General features: G+C 47.0%; 5 protein-coding genes across 5 annotated transcripts; 3 read left to right on the top strand and 2 right to left on the bottom strand.

Annotated features, from left to right (window-relative positions):
- Positions 1 to 194: 194 nt before the first annotated feature.
- On the top strand, positions 195 to 701 carry N7506_005477 (DUF1752-domain-containing protein; the record flags this gene model as incomplete). Its single annotated transcript, XM_056954771.1, has 1 exon — positions 195 to 701. The coding sequence occupies one exon, from the start codon at positions 195 to 197 to the stop codon at positions 699 to 701; it is 507 nt and encodes a 168-aa protein (XP_056813660.1).
- A 1,320-nt stretch (positions 702 to 2,021) lies between these two features.
- On the bottom strand, positions 2,022 to 3,265 carry N7506_005476 (uncharacterized protein; the record flags this gene model as incomplete). The annotated part of the gene is made up of 3 exons (XM_056954770.1): positions 2,022 to 2,312; positions 2,505 to 2,758; positions 3,058 to 3,265. The coding sequence occupies 3 exons, from the start codon at positions 3,263 to 3,265 to the stop codon at positions 2,022 to 2,024; spliced, it is 753 nt and encodes a 250-aa protein (XP_056813659.1).
- Positions 3,266 to 7,311: 4,046 nt separating this feature from the next.
- On the top strand, positions 7,312 to 8,094 carry N7506_005475 (NIPSNAP family protein; the record flags this gene model as incomplete). The annotated part of the gene is made up of 2 exons (XM_056954769.1): positions 7,312 to 7,549; positions 7,610 to 8,094. The coding sequence occupies 2 exons, from the start codon at positions 7,312 to 7,314 to the stop codon at positions 8,092 to 8,094; spliced, it is 723 nt and encodes a 240-aa protein (XP_056813658.1).
- Positions 8,095 to 16,725: 8,631 nt separating this feature from the next.
- N7506_005474 (uncharacterized protein) lies at positions 16,726 to 17,940 on the top strand (the record flags this gene model as incomplete). Its single annotated transcript, XM_056954768.1, has 1 exon — positions 16,726 to 17,940. One exon carries the CDS (start codon positions 16,726 to 16,728, stop codon positions 17,938 to 17,940), a length of 1,215 nt encoding a protein of 404 aa, XP_056813657.1.
- Positions 17,941 to 19,556: 1,616 nt separating this feature from the next.
- Positions 19,557 to 20,045, bottom strand: N7506_005473 (DUF952 domain-containing protein; the record flags this gene model as incomplete). Its single annotated transcript, XM_056954767.1, has 2 exons — positions 19,557 to 19,673; positions 19,761 to 20,045. The coding sequence occupies 2 exons, from the start codon at positions 20,043 to 20,045 to the stop codon at positions 19,557 to 19,559; spliced, it is 402 nt and encodes a 133-aa protein (XP_056813656.1).
- Positions 20,046 to 20,151: the final 106 nt, after the last annotated feature.

Genomic DNA, 20,151 nt, shown 5'->3' with positions numbered 1-20,151 from the left:
AAAAGTCCTATAACGGAAAAGAAAAGTCATCAATCGTGTCTGGGTTGTTCGTTAGCAGACGATGACGAGGAAGCCGAAATTGATGGCAAAAGAGTTACTGAAGATTCAATCGACGAAGATGGCTCCTTGGACTGGGAAGACTCGGTCTCCGAGCATGTCTTGCCCTCAGCATCGATGGGAAAGAAACCTTTCCGATGCAAATTTTACAGCCGGTCGTTGTGTCGCGGCCATCGCTGCTCACCGCGATTATGCATCAGTCTCCGCCATTGACTGGTCACCCTGCCAAGACAATAGACACAGGAAGGACTGACTCGCCACCAGCACTTCGACGGTTACCTATTGAACCAACTGGTCCTTCTTTGACAACTCCACAGGACGATGATGGCAGTGAAAATATTCAGACGATGCGCGCTCTTCGTATTCCAGATTCCAATCCCGGCGCTGCAACGTCCTCATCCTCCTTTCCTAATGCATTATCACCTACTACTACTCAAGGGAATATGCTGGCGGATGAGCTCGACGAGTCGCTCAAAGTCTATGTGTACTGGGAGCATAAACAGAAAAGCACCACGGCCAACGCGGTTCTCAATCGACAACCTAATGCTCATTCATCATTAGGACAATCTCACGAGATTCACCTATGGAATCAGTGCTTTGATAGCGAAACGTGGGAATATCACGTTAAGGGTTGGCAGCATTGAAATCTATCATACTGATTGGGAGGAAAGCCGTCAGATAGACCTCGAAAGGCCCCATGACAGGAAAAGCAGACCATAAAAATACACGTGACTTGCATAACTTCGACGATATTCCTGAGTATTCGTACTATTTTGTAGATAGCCCATTAAGCCTCCGGGTCAAGGTTTCATGTGTTATTCATGGAAGCTTTGAAATGCTCAATAATAGTATCATATTTGTTAAATCACAATTTTAATAGTGCTTGGGGACGGACCTCTTTCATCTAAAAGTCTTGAGCGTGTCCTGACTCTTAGAAGCTCACTGTGTCCTACAAATGCCAGTTGACACTGGAAAATTAGGAAGATTGAAAATTCTTGATATGAATCGAAGGAGCGACAACATCAATCAGAATCGCTATCGTCATCGTCTTTTTCTACTTCCCCTCCAACATCTCCATCCCCTCCCCCTTCTGGGATGACTTCGGGGGTATACCTGTAACAGTCAAGCCTTTCGGTAATTCTGGCCATCTTAGTGTCTCCATTTGCAGAGATGAAAGCAAATCAAGACGAAATTGCTCCCGACTGAGGCCGAAGCGACTCCAGCATGATGCCGCACAGGTCATCCCCCAAAAATGCGGTTTCTCTTTTTAAATACATTTGAATGTCTTAACTCTCGATCCATATCATTTTATGCACAGGGAAGAGTTATCACCATTAGGCAAAATATCGTAGTTCTTGTTTGCTATGGTGTACTTCCGAAAGCGAGTACTTCTATGATATTGATATCTATCAGTCGGGTCTCTCTTTTTGTTGTTGCTGTTATTATCGTTTGACTCCGGTATTGTGAGAGATAATGTGAACATTCTTGCAATGTTTCTCTTCAATAAAAAGTTCCTGCGTTGGACCGCTGCTGATTAGAAGCACATATTAATTATTATCTGGTATAGAGAAAAAGGGTGTAAATCCGAATGGCATCTGTATGCCGGCAGAAAAAGACCTGAAAAAAGTGGCACATCTGACATGCTGCCACCCTTGAAAATGCTATTTGATGGTAAGAGAAAGATTAAGAATCGTCAATCTCCCAAGCAAGCGATCTCTGAGAAATCTTCACCGGCCTCCCCCAGCCCACATAAGGTCTTGGATACGATGTATTCCAGTTGATCAGGCTTAGTGCCAAGACGCCTTTCTATCTCTTTACCGTTCTTGAAGACCAAGATCATTTCTTCAGTAACGTTGGCATTCGAGCAGATAGCAGGACATCTGTTAATGTTGATACCTACTACGTATAAGAGGTCGGCAGATTAATAAGCGCTCTTCCACCAGGGTGTTCCTTGATAAAATCCGTCACGTCTGGATCATACCGGCGATAACAGTAAGGGCTTTACCACTCTGAGACTCGGCAACGAACTTGTCCCAGGAACAAACAGGTAGCTGCTCCAAGGAAACACCCCAGTTTCTCCTGGCTCGCTTTTGATCAATTTTCTTTTGCAGCTGCTGAACGCGGCCTTTTTCGATCTCGTTGGCGCGGAAGTTCTTAAGGTTGGAGGCAAGGCCAATTTGCTTCCATACCCATATTGACCATTTGGTCGGATCATAATGCCACCACTCGATGGCGTTGCGGTAGTCTGAAGGGAACTGTCTGCGAGTTAACATTGAGACAAAAGACTGGATAGAAAAGTTTGCTTGCCTCATGGTGAAAGTTTATGATAGCCTTCGCCAAGGGTAACAAGGGCAGTGATAACATGATCGCGAGGTGAGTTCCTATCATCAAATGGCTAGAAGGTCGTCAATGTGTATGAAGAGGACATGGTAAGGGCGATGACTGACCTGATCACCTAGCCAATGGGCAAGAGAATTGACACAAAAGGTCGCCTGCTGGAGGAAGAGTAACCTCAAGATACCCGCGTAAACCAAGCCGCCCTTCCAATCACCCCACTCTAACCCAGCGATCACCATTGGGAAAAGCATCCCGAAGACGAGAATGAATCTACCATAGTATTTGTGCTGCCACACGACGATGGAGTCATTGTTCAATACGGAGATATCCGTGCGGCCACGATACTTGGGGTTGTGATTCAGCACTATCTACATGAAGTGAGAATACCAAACTCCCTTTCGAACACTGTATGGGTCTTTGACGATATCGTTCCATGGATGATGTGCCCGGTGCTTGCTACTCCACCACCGAATGGAACCTTGGGACGGCACCACCGCCGACGCAGGCAAGAAAGATTCTTAATAGTAAGGAACTAGAACAATACAAAATTTGTCAGTTCTGCCTAGGTAGTGAACAATAACGGGAAGGTGAAGATAGATGTAACGAAGACTTACGCCTCATATGATCGATGTGCCCATAAACGGTGATAGCCAGCAGCAATACCCAAGCCAGTCCAAAAGTAAAACATAATAGCCCAAATAGCCGTTGGGACCTGGATTTGAATGTCAAATGCAGCAACAAAACCGAGAAATGGAACGGTCACAATTAGAGTAGTATTGACCCAGTTGACATGGCGATGCCAATTGTGCAATGTAAGAGGCTGCTCGCTGATGTGCAGCTCCTTGCCCTTTAACACAGTGTCTGCCATCATAGTGATGGTATTTTGGACTGCAAATTACTCAAAAGTATATGGGTTGAGAGTTCTCAGAAAAAGTTCAAGATGAAGAAGACCATTTACAGAATGGAAAAAGAAAGTTGGTTCATTCCAGGTTATAAGGCTATAAGGCCATAATTATGATATGATAACATGCAATAGAACACCTTCAGTCTCATGTGGAAGTGATATGTTGGGTCTCTTCATTGATCCTGGATTATGTTGGGTCGTTGGGACGAGGGATGGTGCTCGTCATCTCACCCAATATCTACCCGCGTCATAGTGAACAGCTCACCGAATCTGGCCGAGTGCATAGTTTTATTTCGCGAATATAGAAGTGTAAAAAAGATAATTACGTAGGAAACTGCACCAAAACGAACGTCATGGCCCTGTTACCGCTCAGTGGAGTGCCCTTGTACCTTCTCACTATCTGTCGCTCCATAGCTCCCTCATATCACTGGAGTCGCCACCTCCTGCACAACCATCAACCAATCGGCGAACTTTGGACTATCGTGTTAAAGATCTGCTAGCACCTTTAATGTGGGTTGGAATGTCTCGGTGTCTTTATGGGCTATGCCGATGCATGTGAGTATGTACTCGGTTTTACGATCACTACCAAAGCCAATCAACGCGGTCAGATTCGGATTTTAATTGTTTCTCAATAGGCTGTTGTAGTCCATTTGATATTAGTGAAAGTGGTCAACGAGCTGATTGGTGGGGTTTGGTCAAGTCTAACGTCGTTGAGAGTCAGATCCCAAGTATTCAGGTCTATGAACTTGTGGACTTGGGTGAATTTGGCAAGCGAAGAGCGTGCTTTGAATGCCCGTGTGATGGTGGTGAAAGGGTTGGTCTCGGTTTTTGGCAGGACTCGATATATCTGAGGCATCCCATCAACGCTTTTAGTCACTGCTCGGATAATCATTTAGAAAGGAACGATACATATATACTGTGCAATTCAAAGATGTGTTGTTTGCTGGTATGAAATACCAAGAGCGGGCAATCGCGATGTGTAGCGGCTGTCGAGTCGATTTCATGTTCAATAGCTCAACTGGTGGTGAACGCCTCTTGAGGAAATATATAATAAGAAACTCACAACATCTTCCACTTTCGAAGAAAGCGTTTGAAGCATGACAGATGAATTCATACAAAAGCCACAGTCATCAAAAAGTAGCAATACAATTAGCAAGAACAATTATATCATGTTTACAAGTTCATAAAAACCAGAAAGTTCTCTGGATGGCAAAGAAATTGCGCGCGTCGGAGTACTAGAGGCTACCAATGTATCTTGTGGACTTTCACGTTCCAACAAGTGAGTCAATGGACGACCAATCTTCAGCGTGTTGATTCGCGTGCGCAGGTACCTGCACACGCAACAGTGACCATACGCCTTCTGCAGTCTAGACGCAGACCAACCGCACAATACATCCAGTAAAGCGAGAATAGAGACGAAGTCCATGTAGGGATGAAATTGTAGCCACTTATTAGTGATTCAACGTTGGGCTATTAACAGTTGAGACGATAAAAACAAGAAACATGAGCCTGTAATTGCTGATGGAGTAGCTACCAACGCACCGCAAAGCCTCAATTTATTGGTGACCTAACGCAGTCAAGAGGGAGAAGAAGAGTGAAGTTTGGCCGTACAGTAACGGATCACCTGTCGCTGCGGTCTTAGGCCATAGCGTCAGTTATGGCCCGTCCGCGTAGGGATCCGAAAGGAATATGATTATTCCTGAATTTTCATGAATATTTGCGAATACAAATAATATGATTGATTTGTTGAGTATCACGGTGGCTGAACCTGATGGTGGGGATTAGGAAACATGAGGCATCTCGCCCTTGTAATCGAATTCCTGCCTAAGCGACGCCTCATTTCTGCAAGAAGATACTGACGAAAGTAAGGGTGGTAAAAGTCTACTAGTTTAGATTCCTCGCCGAGACTAACATATTGTTTACCTCGGTGCTATTGCATCATAGGTTTTTTTTCAACGTGGTTCAAGTATTCATTACTATTCGAAAGCCTCGTATTTTTCGGATAGACCATGGATTTTCAGTATGCAGTCTCAACGGACGCCCCTTGCTCCGCCCTGAGGCCGCGAAAAGTTTATAATCGCAAAAGCTAGGCAATATGAAAAGTTGGTGCCAAGTCGATCACTGCGTAGAGTATCAAAGATTGGACGGAATTTGGTGTTTTATTTCGTCCAAAATACCAATATTCAGAGATAGTAGAAGCTGTCGGATTGACGGATACTGGTATGTGCTAGTATTGAGGTGTCCCATTGAGATGCATTGATTGTTGTTCCATCTGGATCTTGCTGTTGAAGCGTTATCAGATCTCAGGAGTCGTTCCTAGCGTGTTACGACGCTAGTAGGTATGCCGAGCGTACCCCGTTTACCATACAGAGACAAAGAGAGAATGGGTACTTGGTGAATAACCCTGTCCTTAGTAGTAAAATACCACCCCTCAGTTCGACAGAAGCCAACGCGACAGACGTCATCATACTATCATTGGCTGTAAACAAATGTCAGTGGATTCAAGCCATCCTATGGGGCCGGATGCGGGTGTTCAGAGACACGCCGCTTGGTTTGGCTTTCGAAGTGGAGGCTAGCTTCGGTCGCAGTTCACAAATTTTTAATCAGATTTGATTACCACTGTATTTATTGCAACCCTTTTTGGTATGACGTTTGTAAACTGGGGCCTTGAGTGTAAGTATGATAAGCTTTTTTTCTATGACAGCCAAAGGCACTCTGTGATGTAATACAGCTCCACTATTTCATTTGTTGCTGTGAATTTTGCTTTCTCAGTTCTCTTTATTTCATTTTTAACGAACATGATGCGGCGGTTTTCGTGGCCGCGATGGTATATTTATTGGCATTGAGATCTGAAGGGGGCTCGGGCTGTGGCGTCTTGGATCAGCTGGATGGCTCACCGGATCCGCTCACACGGCTTACGAGGGTAATGAATAATAAGATTTGAAAGAACTCGGTCCTTTGCTTGTCAAGAATATCTTTGCCGCTTAAAGCAGGCTGGTCACCCTTTTGGAGCCCGGGAAACAACCATAGCTTTTTTTCGCATCATCCACGCAACCTTGGTTGCAATTGACTCGCAGGCAATTGTTGAATATCTACATGACCATTGGCAAGGTGTAAAATTGTATGGTACAACGAAGCATCTTTTCCCTCCCCAAATGCCGTCACCAGAACCCGCGAAGTTATTGAAGGAAGCTGTTACCCGCACAACCTCGAGGTTCCTCATTCGCCCAACTCGATGGCTATCCTGGTTCTAATCCACTTCACCCTAGAGGTTATTAGCAGGTATCAACTTTTGCAAGTGTATTCTGTGCAATCATTACTGGTACGTTTTCATACACACGACTCAATCGCTACTCGCACCACGGGTCATCGCGTGCCTTCGCCATCACCATATTTATCCCCCACAACCTAATATTTCCTTCTACCCTCTTTTTCCCATTTGATCTGGTACAGACACTTTCCAACTTTTTTCTCATCCACATCCTCAGCGACCTTTGATCCGACACTAGACTTGTTCATCCCTCTTTGCTAACCCTTTTGTTAGCCTTCAACATTCTTGCTTGCAAGAAAACTATTGTTCTAGCTGTACCCCGCCAAACCCTGATGTTGAGTACTCGCACCGTGCACTCAGCGACCTCGCTATTACGATCCTTCAGCTCGTCAGCCGTTGCCTATCGTTGTCCTTCTATCAGAGACATCACGGTCGAGTCCACTGGCGAGTTCCTCAGACGACAGAACGAGTTTCGCGAGAAGCTCAAACATGGTTGCTTGGGAAATAAACAGAAAAAGAGTCAGTCTGCTCATCATTTTATCTCTTCTTCTAATTTTTCCATAACTATGCTTCCACTGCTCTGCGGGTGAGTAGTGCGAACAGTTATGGTGGTATCCGACCTGTTTTTGGGGTAGCGGAGATGTGATTTTAAGAATCCACTGGGCTTATTCTCCATGGCTCTCTTTTAGGTCGAGAACAGAACCGAAAAGCTCCCTTCGAAAGTGGTCCATTGTCTTCGCTCATGTATGGTTCTGAGGAAGGTCGAAATTTCGACAAGGATATAGCGCGCTCCTTTTCACAGGCCCTGGCGCGCGGTAAATACGTCCACTCCATTGTCATGCACGATGTCAAGCCTGACAAGGTCGATGAATACGTTGAACTGGTGGGCCAGTGGTATCCCCAAATGGCGGGCACCAAGGAGAACCGCGTTAATCTAGTGGGCAGCTGGCGGACGCAAGTGGGTGACAATGATACATTTAGTAAGTTCGAACCCGACTATTTAAATGAGGCGTGTGAGCTAACCTTTCGGCGCTGAACAGTCCACATCTGGGAATACCAACGGTACGAAGGCTACCACGTTTCCCTTCACAACATCTCAGAGCACCCAGAGTTCCGTTGTTTCGATCGAAAACTCAAGAGCCTGATCAAGAGCAAAAAAACATCACTGATGCAAGAGTTTTCATTTTGGCCGACGACGCCGCCCCGCCGTCTCGGTGGACTGTTTGAGCTTCGATCGTACACATTGCATCCGGGCAAACTCCTAGAATGGGAAACACAGTGGCGTCGTGGTCTTGCAGCCCGTCAAGAGGTTATGGAGGGCGTGGGTGCATGGTTTGTGCAGATTGGTGACTTAAACACGGTGCACCACCTCTGGCAATTCGCCAATCTGGAAGAACGAAAGACCCGCCGTGATAAGTCGTGGGAAGTTGAGGGATGGGCCGAGACAGTGTACAAGACTGTACCACTTATCCAGACCATGCAAAGTCGGATTCTTGTTCCGATGCCGTGGAGCCTCGTCGGTTAGATTCAGAGCGCTGACTGAGGCGTTGCTCCTGATTGGGCATCACTCTACAACAGCCGGACCCAGTTTTATATCCCGAAGACCTATTGAGAGCCATGCAGAAGTTTTCTTACTGAGCTGGCTCAGTTTTGGTTTACCGCATGGTAAGGGTGCTTCAATGGAATAAAGCTCAGATCACATGCATGGTTTTGGTGCTTTATCTTTCCAGAACAACAGGCTGCTGGCTGGAGGAGAAGGGGAGAAAGGGGCCATTAGAAGACGACGGGACTGCCCTGCGGACCAGATATGTGTTTACGTCGTTGCAGACGAGCGCCAAGCTCTAGCGCATGCGGTTTTAAAACACCTCACATGCTGACTGTGCCCAAGTTGGTGGATGATTCACATGCGATCGAACTAGCTCGCTTTGTTATTGACAAAGAGGGCGACAATTTCGATTTTCATGCCACTTTTCTCATCAGGATCTTTTCGTAACTACTGGAGAGATTTTTATTTTTTCTCTATATCCCGGAGGACTCAACCACCGTCTAACATCACTTCTGCGTGTCGAATCAAGTCCTTCAGACGAAGGATGAACGTCGCATCCGCCGGACATCCGTGGGCCAGGTGTCGTATGTAATGCTCTCAAGAAATGCCTTCAAGATCGAGCGTTGTATTGAACAATTGTATTTTTTGCTTTTCCATCAGTAAATAAAAAGGCTATCCATTGAAATTAAAGATTTGAGGTACAAGAGACATATTCGCTCTATGATTAACAATGTGCTTGTGGTGAGCATCGATTTTTTCGCATTTCACGAGAAAGTAATTATTAGTAAGCTTTATGACGTCATAGACTGCAAGCCATCATACTTGAAGGTGGGCTGCTACACTTGATCACTTCAACTATGAGGTCGCTGCAAACACGATATCCTCCCTACCTCCAATCTCTGAAAGACAGATAGATGAAACACGAGGCAAAAGAGCAGATTTGCCGCACCTGCCAACAAAACGATCGATACAGCCACGAAGGAGCAATATGTTCCATCAGAAAGATAACCAGTCTGAGACTCCTCTTCCGGCAGGACATGAAAATCCACTGGAGTACAAGGACTTTCCATCAAGAAACGCTACAGTGGATGTCGAAAAGAACTATCCATGTTTTAGTCATGTTAATGATGGAGAACTTGAAAACAAAAATAGCTCCAAAGATGTGACCGGTACATATTACCAGCAAAAGGATTCCCGGTGGTCTCGTCTTCGTCTCTTTGTTGGGGCATTTTTTCTCCTATCGTCTCTTAATCTGGCCTATAGAGGGTTTGGACCGGTGCTACACATGGTAAGCCTCCTCGATAGACGACCAACATAACCTGCAGTATACAGATATTGACTAAGCACCAGTTAGAACACCAGAACGTGGAGTATTCTGCAGAAACCCAAGAGAATTTCTCCCTCACTCGAGAAATCGTTGTTAAAAAGGACTCTGAGTCTATCGTGGGAAAATACCCTCTGTTTGATCTGTTATCATTGTCAACTGCCTCTGGGAGTATTGGGGTGACAGTCATACCACAGAGGGCCGATGATCAGAACCCGGGCAACCCAGCCCACCTCCGGATTCGAACAAAATCAGGGAGTATCACTGTTTCTTTTGCTGTCCCAGAGACTATATTCCCGTCAGATAATAATTTCAAGCTAAATGTCAATCACCATGTCGAGTGCTGCAGTGTGAGGCAACCCTTCCAGTTTCGTCCGTACGAGATTGACGTCGAGACCGAAAGTGGATCTATCTCAGGACAGTTTATATTTTCAACCTCGGCGCAACTCTCATCGGATAGCGGCGGTATCAGTGCAAGTCTGGTACCAATTATTAGGCTCGCAGATCACCGGGGTGTCAGTGACGATGGAGGTGACAATACTCAAACATATGATGCCTCTATTATGACCTCAACAAATTCAGGAAGTCATGATATCCATCTGACAGACCCGTGTTTTGTCAATTCCCCCGCACGCTTCCGGCATGAATATCCGAATTTGCAATTTCTTTACGCGCAGGCTCGCCACATTACCCATGATGGGAGCCTCAATATAGCCTATCCCCAAGCATGGGCAGGTCACGCTCATGCCCATACTGGGAGTGGAAGTATACATTTTGGCGGACGAAATCTGAACGTGACCATGAATGAGGATGGATCTGCGGATGGCTTCAAACGTGAGGGCCAAAAAGAGTGGGGAGAAATGAATGTATCTTTGGAATCTGGAGCCGGCGCAATACTCTTTTATGTTGGCTGATTGTGGATCATTGTGTTGCAAGTTTTTGCTACTAATCCTGTAAACCTAGCCAAGGGATAGCCATCGTGTATGGATCAAATTCAGTTAAACCGATCTTTTGACTGTTTCTCAAACTCTATTCTGCGGGACGCCATTCCTAATATAGCTAGTGGATGGCAGACCTTTGCTCTAGACTTTCCTCATTCAACACTAGGCTTTGCCAAATGTGGTTTGGAGTGGGCCCCTGTTACTGAATATCGAGCCGCCAATTTGAACATCCGCCAGGCATTAACAACACATCTACATTGAGCTTCACTGTTGATTGAAAAACAAGATACACGCTCCCTACCGCCATCGTCCAGGAAGAAATTTCGTGGAGTATTATCCTCGCGGGGGTGCTCCAGTGCTCTTGTAATCGCAGCAAGCATGCATCTAAACAATCCTCCTGCAAGCAAACTTGACATGATTGCTGATTAGGAGTAGAGATTTCAGGGAAGGTATACGTGATGGACAAAGAGGTACCACAGCCGGCTGCTCTGGGTGTTGTTTTTACTCACATCAAACCCACCTTCACAGTAAATCTGACCGAACAGTGATATGCCAAATATGGTCCAGAGCGCGGTGAGTTTGACAAAATTTTATATTTGTTGCTCAAGGACAGTCAACGTAAGGAACGGAGAAAATCGGCGATTTCCTAGCAAGATCTGCTTGGGCGGGATATGTTAGAGGACGATTTCAGTGAGAATGTGATACACGCGCTCGGCTTGACTGATCTGCAGATGAAGTAATATCCCGAAAAATGGCTTTTGGACATGTTGCTCGGGCTTGGATGGAAAAAAAAGCGTGCTAGGGCATCAAGTCTACCAAAGTCTGTCCAAAGACACCACAGTATTTCTGACAGCGCCCTCGATGCAGCGTCGTGTATGTCCAATTGGTCCCTTCCCGCTCGCTCGTATGCGTCGAACGGCCCAGCAACGTGGGGTAGGATCAGGTAGGACAGTATAGGTCGGTGGTTCGTAGCTCGTGGGTTTTTAGTTCGCTCGGCTGTGACTCGGGACCAGACGGTCTCTCTCTTGGTGCGTAGCTGATATGACCATTATTATTCCGTAGGCTCGAAATGACGGGAAATTTGCCTCACCTTCTCCTTGCACGCAGACTTGGACTAACAATCCGGCCATCTGCGAAGGTATGGCTCACCTACCATCAAAAAAGACATACCACCAACTTTCCTCGGGTATTTTGGAGTTTCGGGGCTGAAAAGAAGCGAGATGTCAACCAGGGACAATGAGGATCACCCAATGGACGCCAGAAATTCGATCCACAAGGAATCTATTCTTTCGCGGTAATTATATAGCGAGACACGGTGGTTTAGCCCATTATGCCTTGGACTTTGTATCGGTAGACACATCAGCACATTACCGGCGCATAGTGTCGACTGAGAGAAGGGCCGAGACGATGTGAAGCTTCCATTCATTCATCGTCCATGCCACCAGTGGTCATGAGGAAGGGACAGATAGCTTGCGATCGCATCAGTATAGAGGAGCTCGAGCAGACAAGACTGCTCGCTCCGCATTCGACTCGAGCGACGGGAATATGACGGGCGCTGTTGTACGATTCGAGTCAGTAAGGCTTACCACTTGGACGAGATTTTATAACTTACCTGTTCATTAAGTTCGCAGAACGTTCGCTAGAGACGAAACGATCAATTAGCTTCCTGGCCATATCTTACCGACGAGATCACTTACAATTGTCTTTATCAATGCAGTCACCATTCATGCCGTGTTGACATGATGTTGTATCCAATTCGTCGAACTCTCCAGCTGTCGCTTCGAATAAGCCGCGCTGGGTGCACCAGACAACTTCTGACCCCCAGAGGCCGTGGCGAAATATCTGTGACAGGAAATTGTACAGTCGCAATGGGATAAGACTTCGCGATGGGGACGACGAGAGGCTCGTACACTCCGCCGTTCATGGTGTGAAGGCGGTGAGGTCGAGGGCGGAAGACGCGATGGACCACGCGTCGTGGCGACGCCTTGGTCTTATCTCCGATCCGGCGATAGGACTCCCAACAGGTATATTTCACAGTGGCGATGGCTGCTCCTGACATAAAATTTAGTAATGGTGTTCGTGATTTGAAGCACAAAACATCGCAAACGACTGATATAGCGCAGCAGAGGGCGCGATAAATCACTCACTTTATCAGGAAGAATGGACGTCTCAACCTTTTATGCAGCGAAGCTCGCAATCGGATGTCCCTAACTGTTATTGGCCCACTCCTATGATTCATATACCTCACCTAGGGTATTCTGCGTGGGTTGAAGCAGCGGAACTAGGAATGGCGATAGGCCATGGCCCTTGCGCTCGTGCCTCGTTGTCGAATTTCCTCGGTTATATTGGAATCGCGTCGTCTTCAGGATCAGTAGAATTACAGACAGGTCAGGATAAGACTCACATACCTGCGACGTAGATGCTCGCGCTTTCTCTTGGGAATACACACTGAGGTTGTACAGTAGATAAGCTGAATCGGCTGCTGTGGCGGAGGCATCTTTGCATAGACACTTTGACCAGTTAACCCACAACTCGTATCATTGATCGGCTGGCGTGAATGGCAGTGAATCTGGTGGGAGTCATATATCTCACAGGCGCTGTCTGACTAGTTGGTCCACGATGTATTCTATAAAGGTCAGCACAGTGGAAATTTCAGTACCGGGTCAAAGGGGGAGAACTTATCGAGTGACTCAGACACAAGCCTGCTCGAGTTTGCAGAGTCAAGTGAATAAATTGTAGAGCAAATTGCCGGGGCCAGAGGACATATTTATAGGCTTCTCGGCTCTTGCTGCGTAAGTGCTCTGCTTGGTAGAACGCGTTGAGGGACAACTCTGTTATTCGAGGCCTGGTGAAAAAATGTCTTCTCTTTACCGCAACTATTTGCAGCGACATTTTGATGCCCTTAGATCCTCAACGAGAGAGACGAGTCGACTGGTGTTGAGAATAAGGATGCTGGGTCGGTCAAGAAACGCTGGCTCACTGTTGAATCCTTCGCGGCCCTGTTAAATTGAGGCTTTGTGGGAGATATTCTGTCCGCGATGACAGGCTCACATTTCGTGTGCTGATCACCTCATCTATGAGCGATTCAACGTTGAATAACTGAACAACGCCTATAACTTCATATTGAGAAGCCATGCATTTTTTTTCCTGGCCTCGCTTTAGTGTGGTGTTGGTTGTATTGAGCTGTGGGTCTGTCCGTCTAGATTGCAGAAAACGAGGTCGTGCTCGGCCCGTCAACCCGTTGAAGCTTGGCCACCTGTTGTCAACACTCAATTTCTGAACTTGCGACCATGAAGATACCAATTTTTTTTTTTTTTTTTTTTTTTTTAGTTTTGTTGCCCTTTCGAACTTCTTTTTTAGATAACTATAGGCTCTACGATATTCCATTTGTCGGATTTCTGAGGCATTCAACGAAACTGAAAGAAGTGTCTGGTTGAAATACATATCCTCAACAAGCGTTGATCTTTGGTCCTCAACATCGTGAGGCGTGATCGGTTTCCCCGACCGACTATCCCTATTGTTCAATACACTGTCAACAGCCCGCCGAAAACTAACATAATTCCAGTCAAAATCTCACTGCATCAATTAACAGTTGTGGTGATCATAAAATCCACTACATACTTGCCTGTGTCTGCGCATGCGCAGTCTATAAAACACGAAGGACCGATAGAAATGGTATTGTCCAGACCCGTGACTTTCTCCTGCGGACGAAATGGACTCCCGAAACTGCTCGACAGGCCAGGAGAATGAAGCAGATCAGCAGCCCAATGAGTTGCCAATCTCCAGCGAGAAAGACAAATCACTGGAAAGTTCTGACCGTGTCCCATTGGTAAGTGAAACGATTCGACTTCAAACGCTTTTGCTGACCATTGCAGCCCTTGCCTTCGCCACAGGAAGCAGAAACAAGACAAATCCTGGCGACCGAGCCATTTCAACCGATATTGAAGGTTCTAGCAGACCTCGAGCGCGACGATCCCAAGTTCGCCTTTCTAGCAGCTCGACTTGTCGGACTCTATCGACGCCTCTGGGAGTCGAGCGTGTCCAAGCACATCGATGGGAAGAAGCTGGAGCAGGATAACCTTGTTTTGAAGGAGGCTGGCACGCACCTGAGAAAAGTGAGAGATGGTCTTCAGGTTCGCCACGACAAACAGCTATCCCGGCTGCGATTTTTTGGGCAGGCACTGAATTCGTCTCGAGAACAACTGACTAGCGTACTTGATTATTGGAACCACCCTTCCAGCCTCAATCTCTCAGGGTCCTTGAACGACGCAAGAGAAGGGTGAAGAACTGTCTATTCGAGACAATGTGCCTTATTCCAGCATAGAATTACTATAGTTAAATTTTCGAATCAAGTAGAACTACTGCTTAGAAACTTATATTTCGAAGTATTTGCAAAATTTAGTGCATGGAATAGCCTCCCATTTAATTTATGCTCACTGGAAAATGCTGAATAGTAATGCAACTTTTGGACCAATCTCACTTGTAGTTACCCAGTATGTTATGCACAAAAAACATTGGATCAAGGGATACCTTCGTGGGTAGCGCAACTAGCGAAGGAAGTGTCAAGTGAGTGGAATGTGGTAAGGGTTCCATGCGAGGCCAAAGGGACAGTCGGAAGCTAATGTCTATGGCGCCAATTGATGCCCGAAAATTGCATCTAGCAACTTTCCGCGTACCCGGCGGAGATTCCACGTGGCCGTCTCAACTCGGGGTAGGAAGAACAGATGCTCTCCTGCACTCTCGCCAGATTTCCGGTCAAAGTGGACTAGTCGGAACTCTACCCAGTGCAGTTCGTTAGGGAAAGTGAAAGCTGACATGTAGAGGAACAAGTCGCTAGCCTGAGTAGACATGGATAGAGTGTCTGGACATGTACTAGTATAACTACTGTCAATCTATCTTTCAACTTTGAACTTTGTACGACTAATAGAAGTTCGCATTACAGCGATTACACAGGTCGATTTGTCAGCGTTGAGATGGGCTTTAATGGGAGCCTTATGGCCAAGCGGGACTCAAGTAGGTACATACTTGGATTATGAGAGGCGGAGTCCTGAGCCATAGCATTAAGGATCTGGACTGAAAAAATGTACTGCTGGAATTAATGTCGAGTGGCCTTCATATATATAGTACCATGAAGCCTTTTTGGTAAGAGTGACGACTTTCATAAAGTAAACCTGATTTAGATTTCAGCGGGCTTCGGCAGGAACCGCCATATGTACAGTAGCTGCATCTGTCTTCATCTAGAAGGCTGTGTCCATTGGCAACGCAAAGGGACATATCACTAGTGAATAATCGGCCTACTGCGATATTGCTACCATTACCATTCTTCTCTTCAGGAGTTTTAGGCTGAAGCAAAGAAAGCTAGAGAAGATCCGATCATCACAAACCGCCTGATCGAAAGCTAAACGTCAGTGACGAGAGCAGCAGACCGCCAGGGCCGTGCGCTGTATGATTGTTCCCCTTCGAATGTTCCTTCGATGCCAACTTGCTGCGAAGTACATTTCTTTGTCATTGATAATGTACTGCTGCCACGTTCTTCAGTGCGTTGTTCGCTTTATGACCAATCAAATATTTTTTGACTGCACCCAACCACCTTGACACAATATCTGGCCAGAATATGCCTGGCAGAAATTGAGGATTTTCACCGAGCCCGTTCGACCACGAGCACACCGCCGATTGCCACACCTATACCTCACAAATATGACTATAAGGAGGCAGCACCTGGAGGTTGGCAGCAATCAATGGCCAGCATGGAGGACCCGATCGACCCAACTCTTGCAGAGCAGCCAGAAGATCTTGATGCGACGTCCACTGCACCAATCATCAAGTATGACGCGACGCGCGCTTCAAACGAAGCTGTCGACGATCGATGAATCGGTAAGGTCTCGTACGTAGCAACTAATTATCACTGAACAGCTGGTGCCTTCGCAAATTTATCCCTGGCGGTTCTTCATACATACTAGAACTCAGGGGCTTGCTTCTTAGTAAGCTCCTCTTCTGTAGATCCTCTCCGGAGCGGGCACTAGTGGCGATGTGCCACTGACAGATGCTTAATGCTGGATCTCGTTCTCACACGGCCGCTCCCCCATTAAGATCATTGGAGTTCAGTCTACATTCACCTTGATTGTTCCTAGAAGAGTATACTGAGGGGTTCCCCGATCGTCAAGAGGACCCTTTAGCAGAAAGGAGGCGTTGGAGAATCAATCTCCCACTAGCGCCTTTCGGCAACTATCGGGCGGTGTGAGATGATAGAAAGTGGGGGTGATCTTTCCCTAGTCTGGATTACGAGACAAGCCGGACGCCTACTCAGGTCGCGTGCAGTCTCCCAAACGGCACTAACTGCTCTCCATGATTTGCTCAATCCTTTCGCACCAGAATCAAAGCAACGAAAATCGCCGGGTCTCAAGATACTCCATCGAGCGTTCTAGCAAGGACGATGTGTCGACAGCATGTCTGGACATTCTGGTTGAGTCCCCACCTCTCGTCTGCTATGGCCCACCTTCCTCTTCCACCGGCGCACTATTCTCAGGCCGCTTGCGCATCTCAGTCACCGAATTGGCCGGGGAGGTGACCTTGAATCAATTCAATGCGCGCTTCATCTCCAAGACGACCAACAAGAAACCCGTATCAAACAATTGCGCAAACTGCGCCACCCGCACCGAGGAGTTGATTCACTGGAACTTCCTCACCGGGTCGCTTTTCAAGAGCGGAAGCCATGAATTTCCACTTAGTTTCCAATTCCCGGGTTATCTCCCCGCCTCCTGCAACAGCTCGCTGGGTCGGATCGAATACTCCCTGCAGGCGCACGCGCACAGCACCACCGGCAAAGATTTCAATTTAGTTTTACCCCTTCACGTCTGCCGTGCCCTCTTCCCCGGTAACGACGAGTCATCCATTCGAATCTTCCCACCTATGAAGCTCACCGCCAACACCGTACGGCCATCAGTCGTCCACCCGATCGGCCATTTCCCCGTCCAGATAAGTTTAAGCGATATGGTTAGCAAGAGCGAAACACAAAGATGTTGGCGCCCTCTCAAGATGATGTGGTGTATTGAAGAGCACCAGAAAATTGTGTCGACCGCGTGCCACAAGCACGCCCACAAAAACGACGGCGAGGGCAAAGGCGTATTGCATCAGAAGACGCGTGTCATTGGCCGCAACGAAGAGAAGAACGGGTTGAAGACGGACTTCAACGCCGCGGGCGCTGGAGTCAGCATTCATTTCGAGGCCAGTATCAACCCAACGACCAATCCAGCGTGCGACGTGGAAGCCCACGACGGCCTGGAGGTTAAGCACGACCTCGTCATCGAACTCATCGTGGCCGAGGGCATCCGCCCGAATCGCAAGATCCCCCTCATCACGCCCGCCGGCGCTGCTCATGTGTTCCGCATGCGGTTTCATCTACCAGTCACGGAGCACAGCGGTCTCGGTATCAGCTGGGATAAGGAGGTGCCCCCAGTGTACGGGGATGTCCCTGCCAGCGCGCCGAATTATGCTAAGCTTTATAACACCAATATTACCATGGGGAATTGGCACGTGTCACCATCTCCGCTGCCGTATTAGGAATTACTGGAGCGTATGGAATCCTTCCGTCTAGCTTATGACCCATCACCCATCATACCCCCGAAAATTCTTGCTGTCGCCTACGGTCTGCTGTTGATCATTTTTTCTGTTCCTCCTTGCCACGTCTCGCGCTTTATTCGCGCCCACCAACCGCTTATCTGATCAAGTCGCTGGTTTACATTTGATATTTAGAGACCCGTCTTCTTATTTGCTGCCATGGCTATACGATGGCCACCAACTTAAAAAAATAATATATTTACTATCATTTACCCACAGCCCCTGGTATTGGTTTCCTGTGCAAATATGTGCTGCTTTGTCGGTTGCTCTGGACGCACAGGAGTCTCCGGTTTCTCTACATTGCCTGCCTTGACTATCCTTTTGAGCGTCGATCTTATATTATCAGGCTCACCGCGCTCTGGATGACATCTGGCATATCGGGTCCGAGCAGATTCACCGTGAAGGGTGGGCTTAGGGTCTGTAACAACACCACCAAGAGCCATTCGGCCGTGGGAACTCATGGACTATCTCCTTCATCCTATGTTGAATTACTATCCCTAATCAGCGATCCATGTCTTGTTTGCTTTCGGGAGAATGGGTTAGGCGCATGCCCGCTGCGATTACAAAACATTTAGATTACCACTCGCACGATATCACGTCACAAAAGATCGTCGTAAATGACGACGGAGACTTGTTTACCAGGGCTTGTTTCAGATGGCGCTTGCTAGACCACGATCGGGCTTCAACTGTGTTCTCTCAGCAGCAGAGCATGGCTGATGTGATGGACTCGGGTATCACGCCTCACAGGAAGCAACGGCCATCGTTATCACTGAATTAGTGGATATTAAAGTACGTGAGATTACTCACAAGCTTGCGACGGCTCCCATATGTCGGAGATCCAGGGTTGCCCTGTCCTACTTTGTCAATAGAGAAAACAATCAATCTACCTAGCAATTCAAGAAGAATTACCGCATGGAAAGCAGCGTCTAACTTCGAGATCGAGTGTTTACAGTAGAAAGGGCATAGAATAGCCTCCGATTGAATATCAAGATGTTCACTGGAAGATTGTAAGACGCCGTAGTTATATTATGGATCCCTAGTTTGGGAGGATGGCGTGTTCATTAGCTGGAGTCTCCTACGACAGCAGACATAGGAAATGCCCATGCCCAACCATAAGCTGACTTTCTCGCACTGCGGTGGTCATTTCGGGCAGTGGCACTAGCCTGACTCTTTGGATCATGACGGAGGGTGAAGTTGTTGTAAAGTTGCTTATGCGAAACGTTCACCAGAGTCCGAGAAACCCAATGTACCGGGTGGCTTGTATAGACTGAATTGGATCGTCACACTTGTATCTCAATTGAGGATTCCAACTCAACGAGGATTCAGGAAAAACGAATTCCATAGACACAGACACACACACACACACACACTGTATCGCTGCATATCTTAGGTGTACATTTACACGAGTCTGACAACTTGAGTGACACTGAATCTTTTTTTGTTGAGTAACAAAAGCATGAGGCATTCGATTGGTGGAACAATCTCAGTTTCTTCAGGGGCAATCAAATAGGGCGGAGGTCGAAAGTGCACGTCAACGAGATGTTTGAAAAGCCCCATCCTCAATATAAAAGCCATGGGCCAGCCTGCAATAAACCCTTTTCCCACCCATATTCGTTTATCCACACCGCCATGCTTTCAATATCGTCTCGCCCAAGATTGAGCCCATTGTACAAATGCTACTCTATTGGTCAGCTCGCACATTTCCTAGAAGCAATGGAAAACAAAGTTGGATCAAAAGGTTGGATACGCTGACAGGTACTTACTGGACACAGTTCCTCTTCCGGTAGAGCCTCGCTTGTTGCACCGTCTGCTGTCTCCCAACGAGTGTCTTGTAAAACCTTATCGTACGGGATCCGCAAGACATACACTAATGGCTCGCCTTTATATACAGCTCTAAGGGCACTTGGTACTTGCAGCGCCGTTAAGAGGTGAATGAACCCTGAAGATTGATCGGTAAGACTGACTGGAAGTCGGTCGGGAAGTGGTTCTCGGAGAGGACAAGTAGACGGTACAATTTTGTAAACGTAGAGGGGCGCGGAATTTTCCATTATTTCGCACGAAAAAACCACTATAGAAGGTGAATTATCATTGAGAGCGTTTTAAGTGTGACTAAATATGGACACCACAGGCATCCATGACGTAGTTCCTCGGCAC

Source organism: Penicillium brevicompactum, assembly GCF_028827555.1.
Source record: "Penicillium brevicompactum strain IBT 35665 chromosome Unknown utg000003l_segment0_segment0, whole genome shotgun sequence".
In the NCBI taxonomy this organism is placed as follows: domain Eukaryota; kingdom Fungi; phylum Ascomycota; class Eurotiomycetes; order Eurotiales; family Aspergillaceae; genus Penicillium; species Penicillium brevicompactum.
Note: the sequence above shows the minus strand (reverse complement) of the source record. Positions and strands in the feature narration are given on the sequence as shown.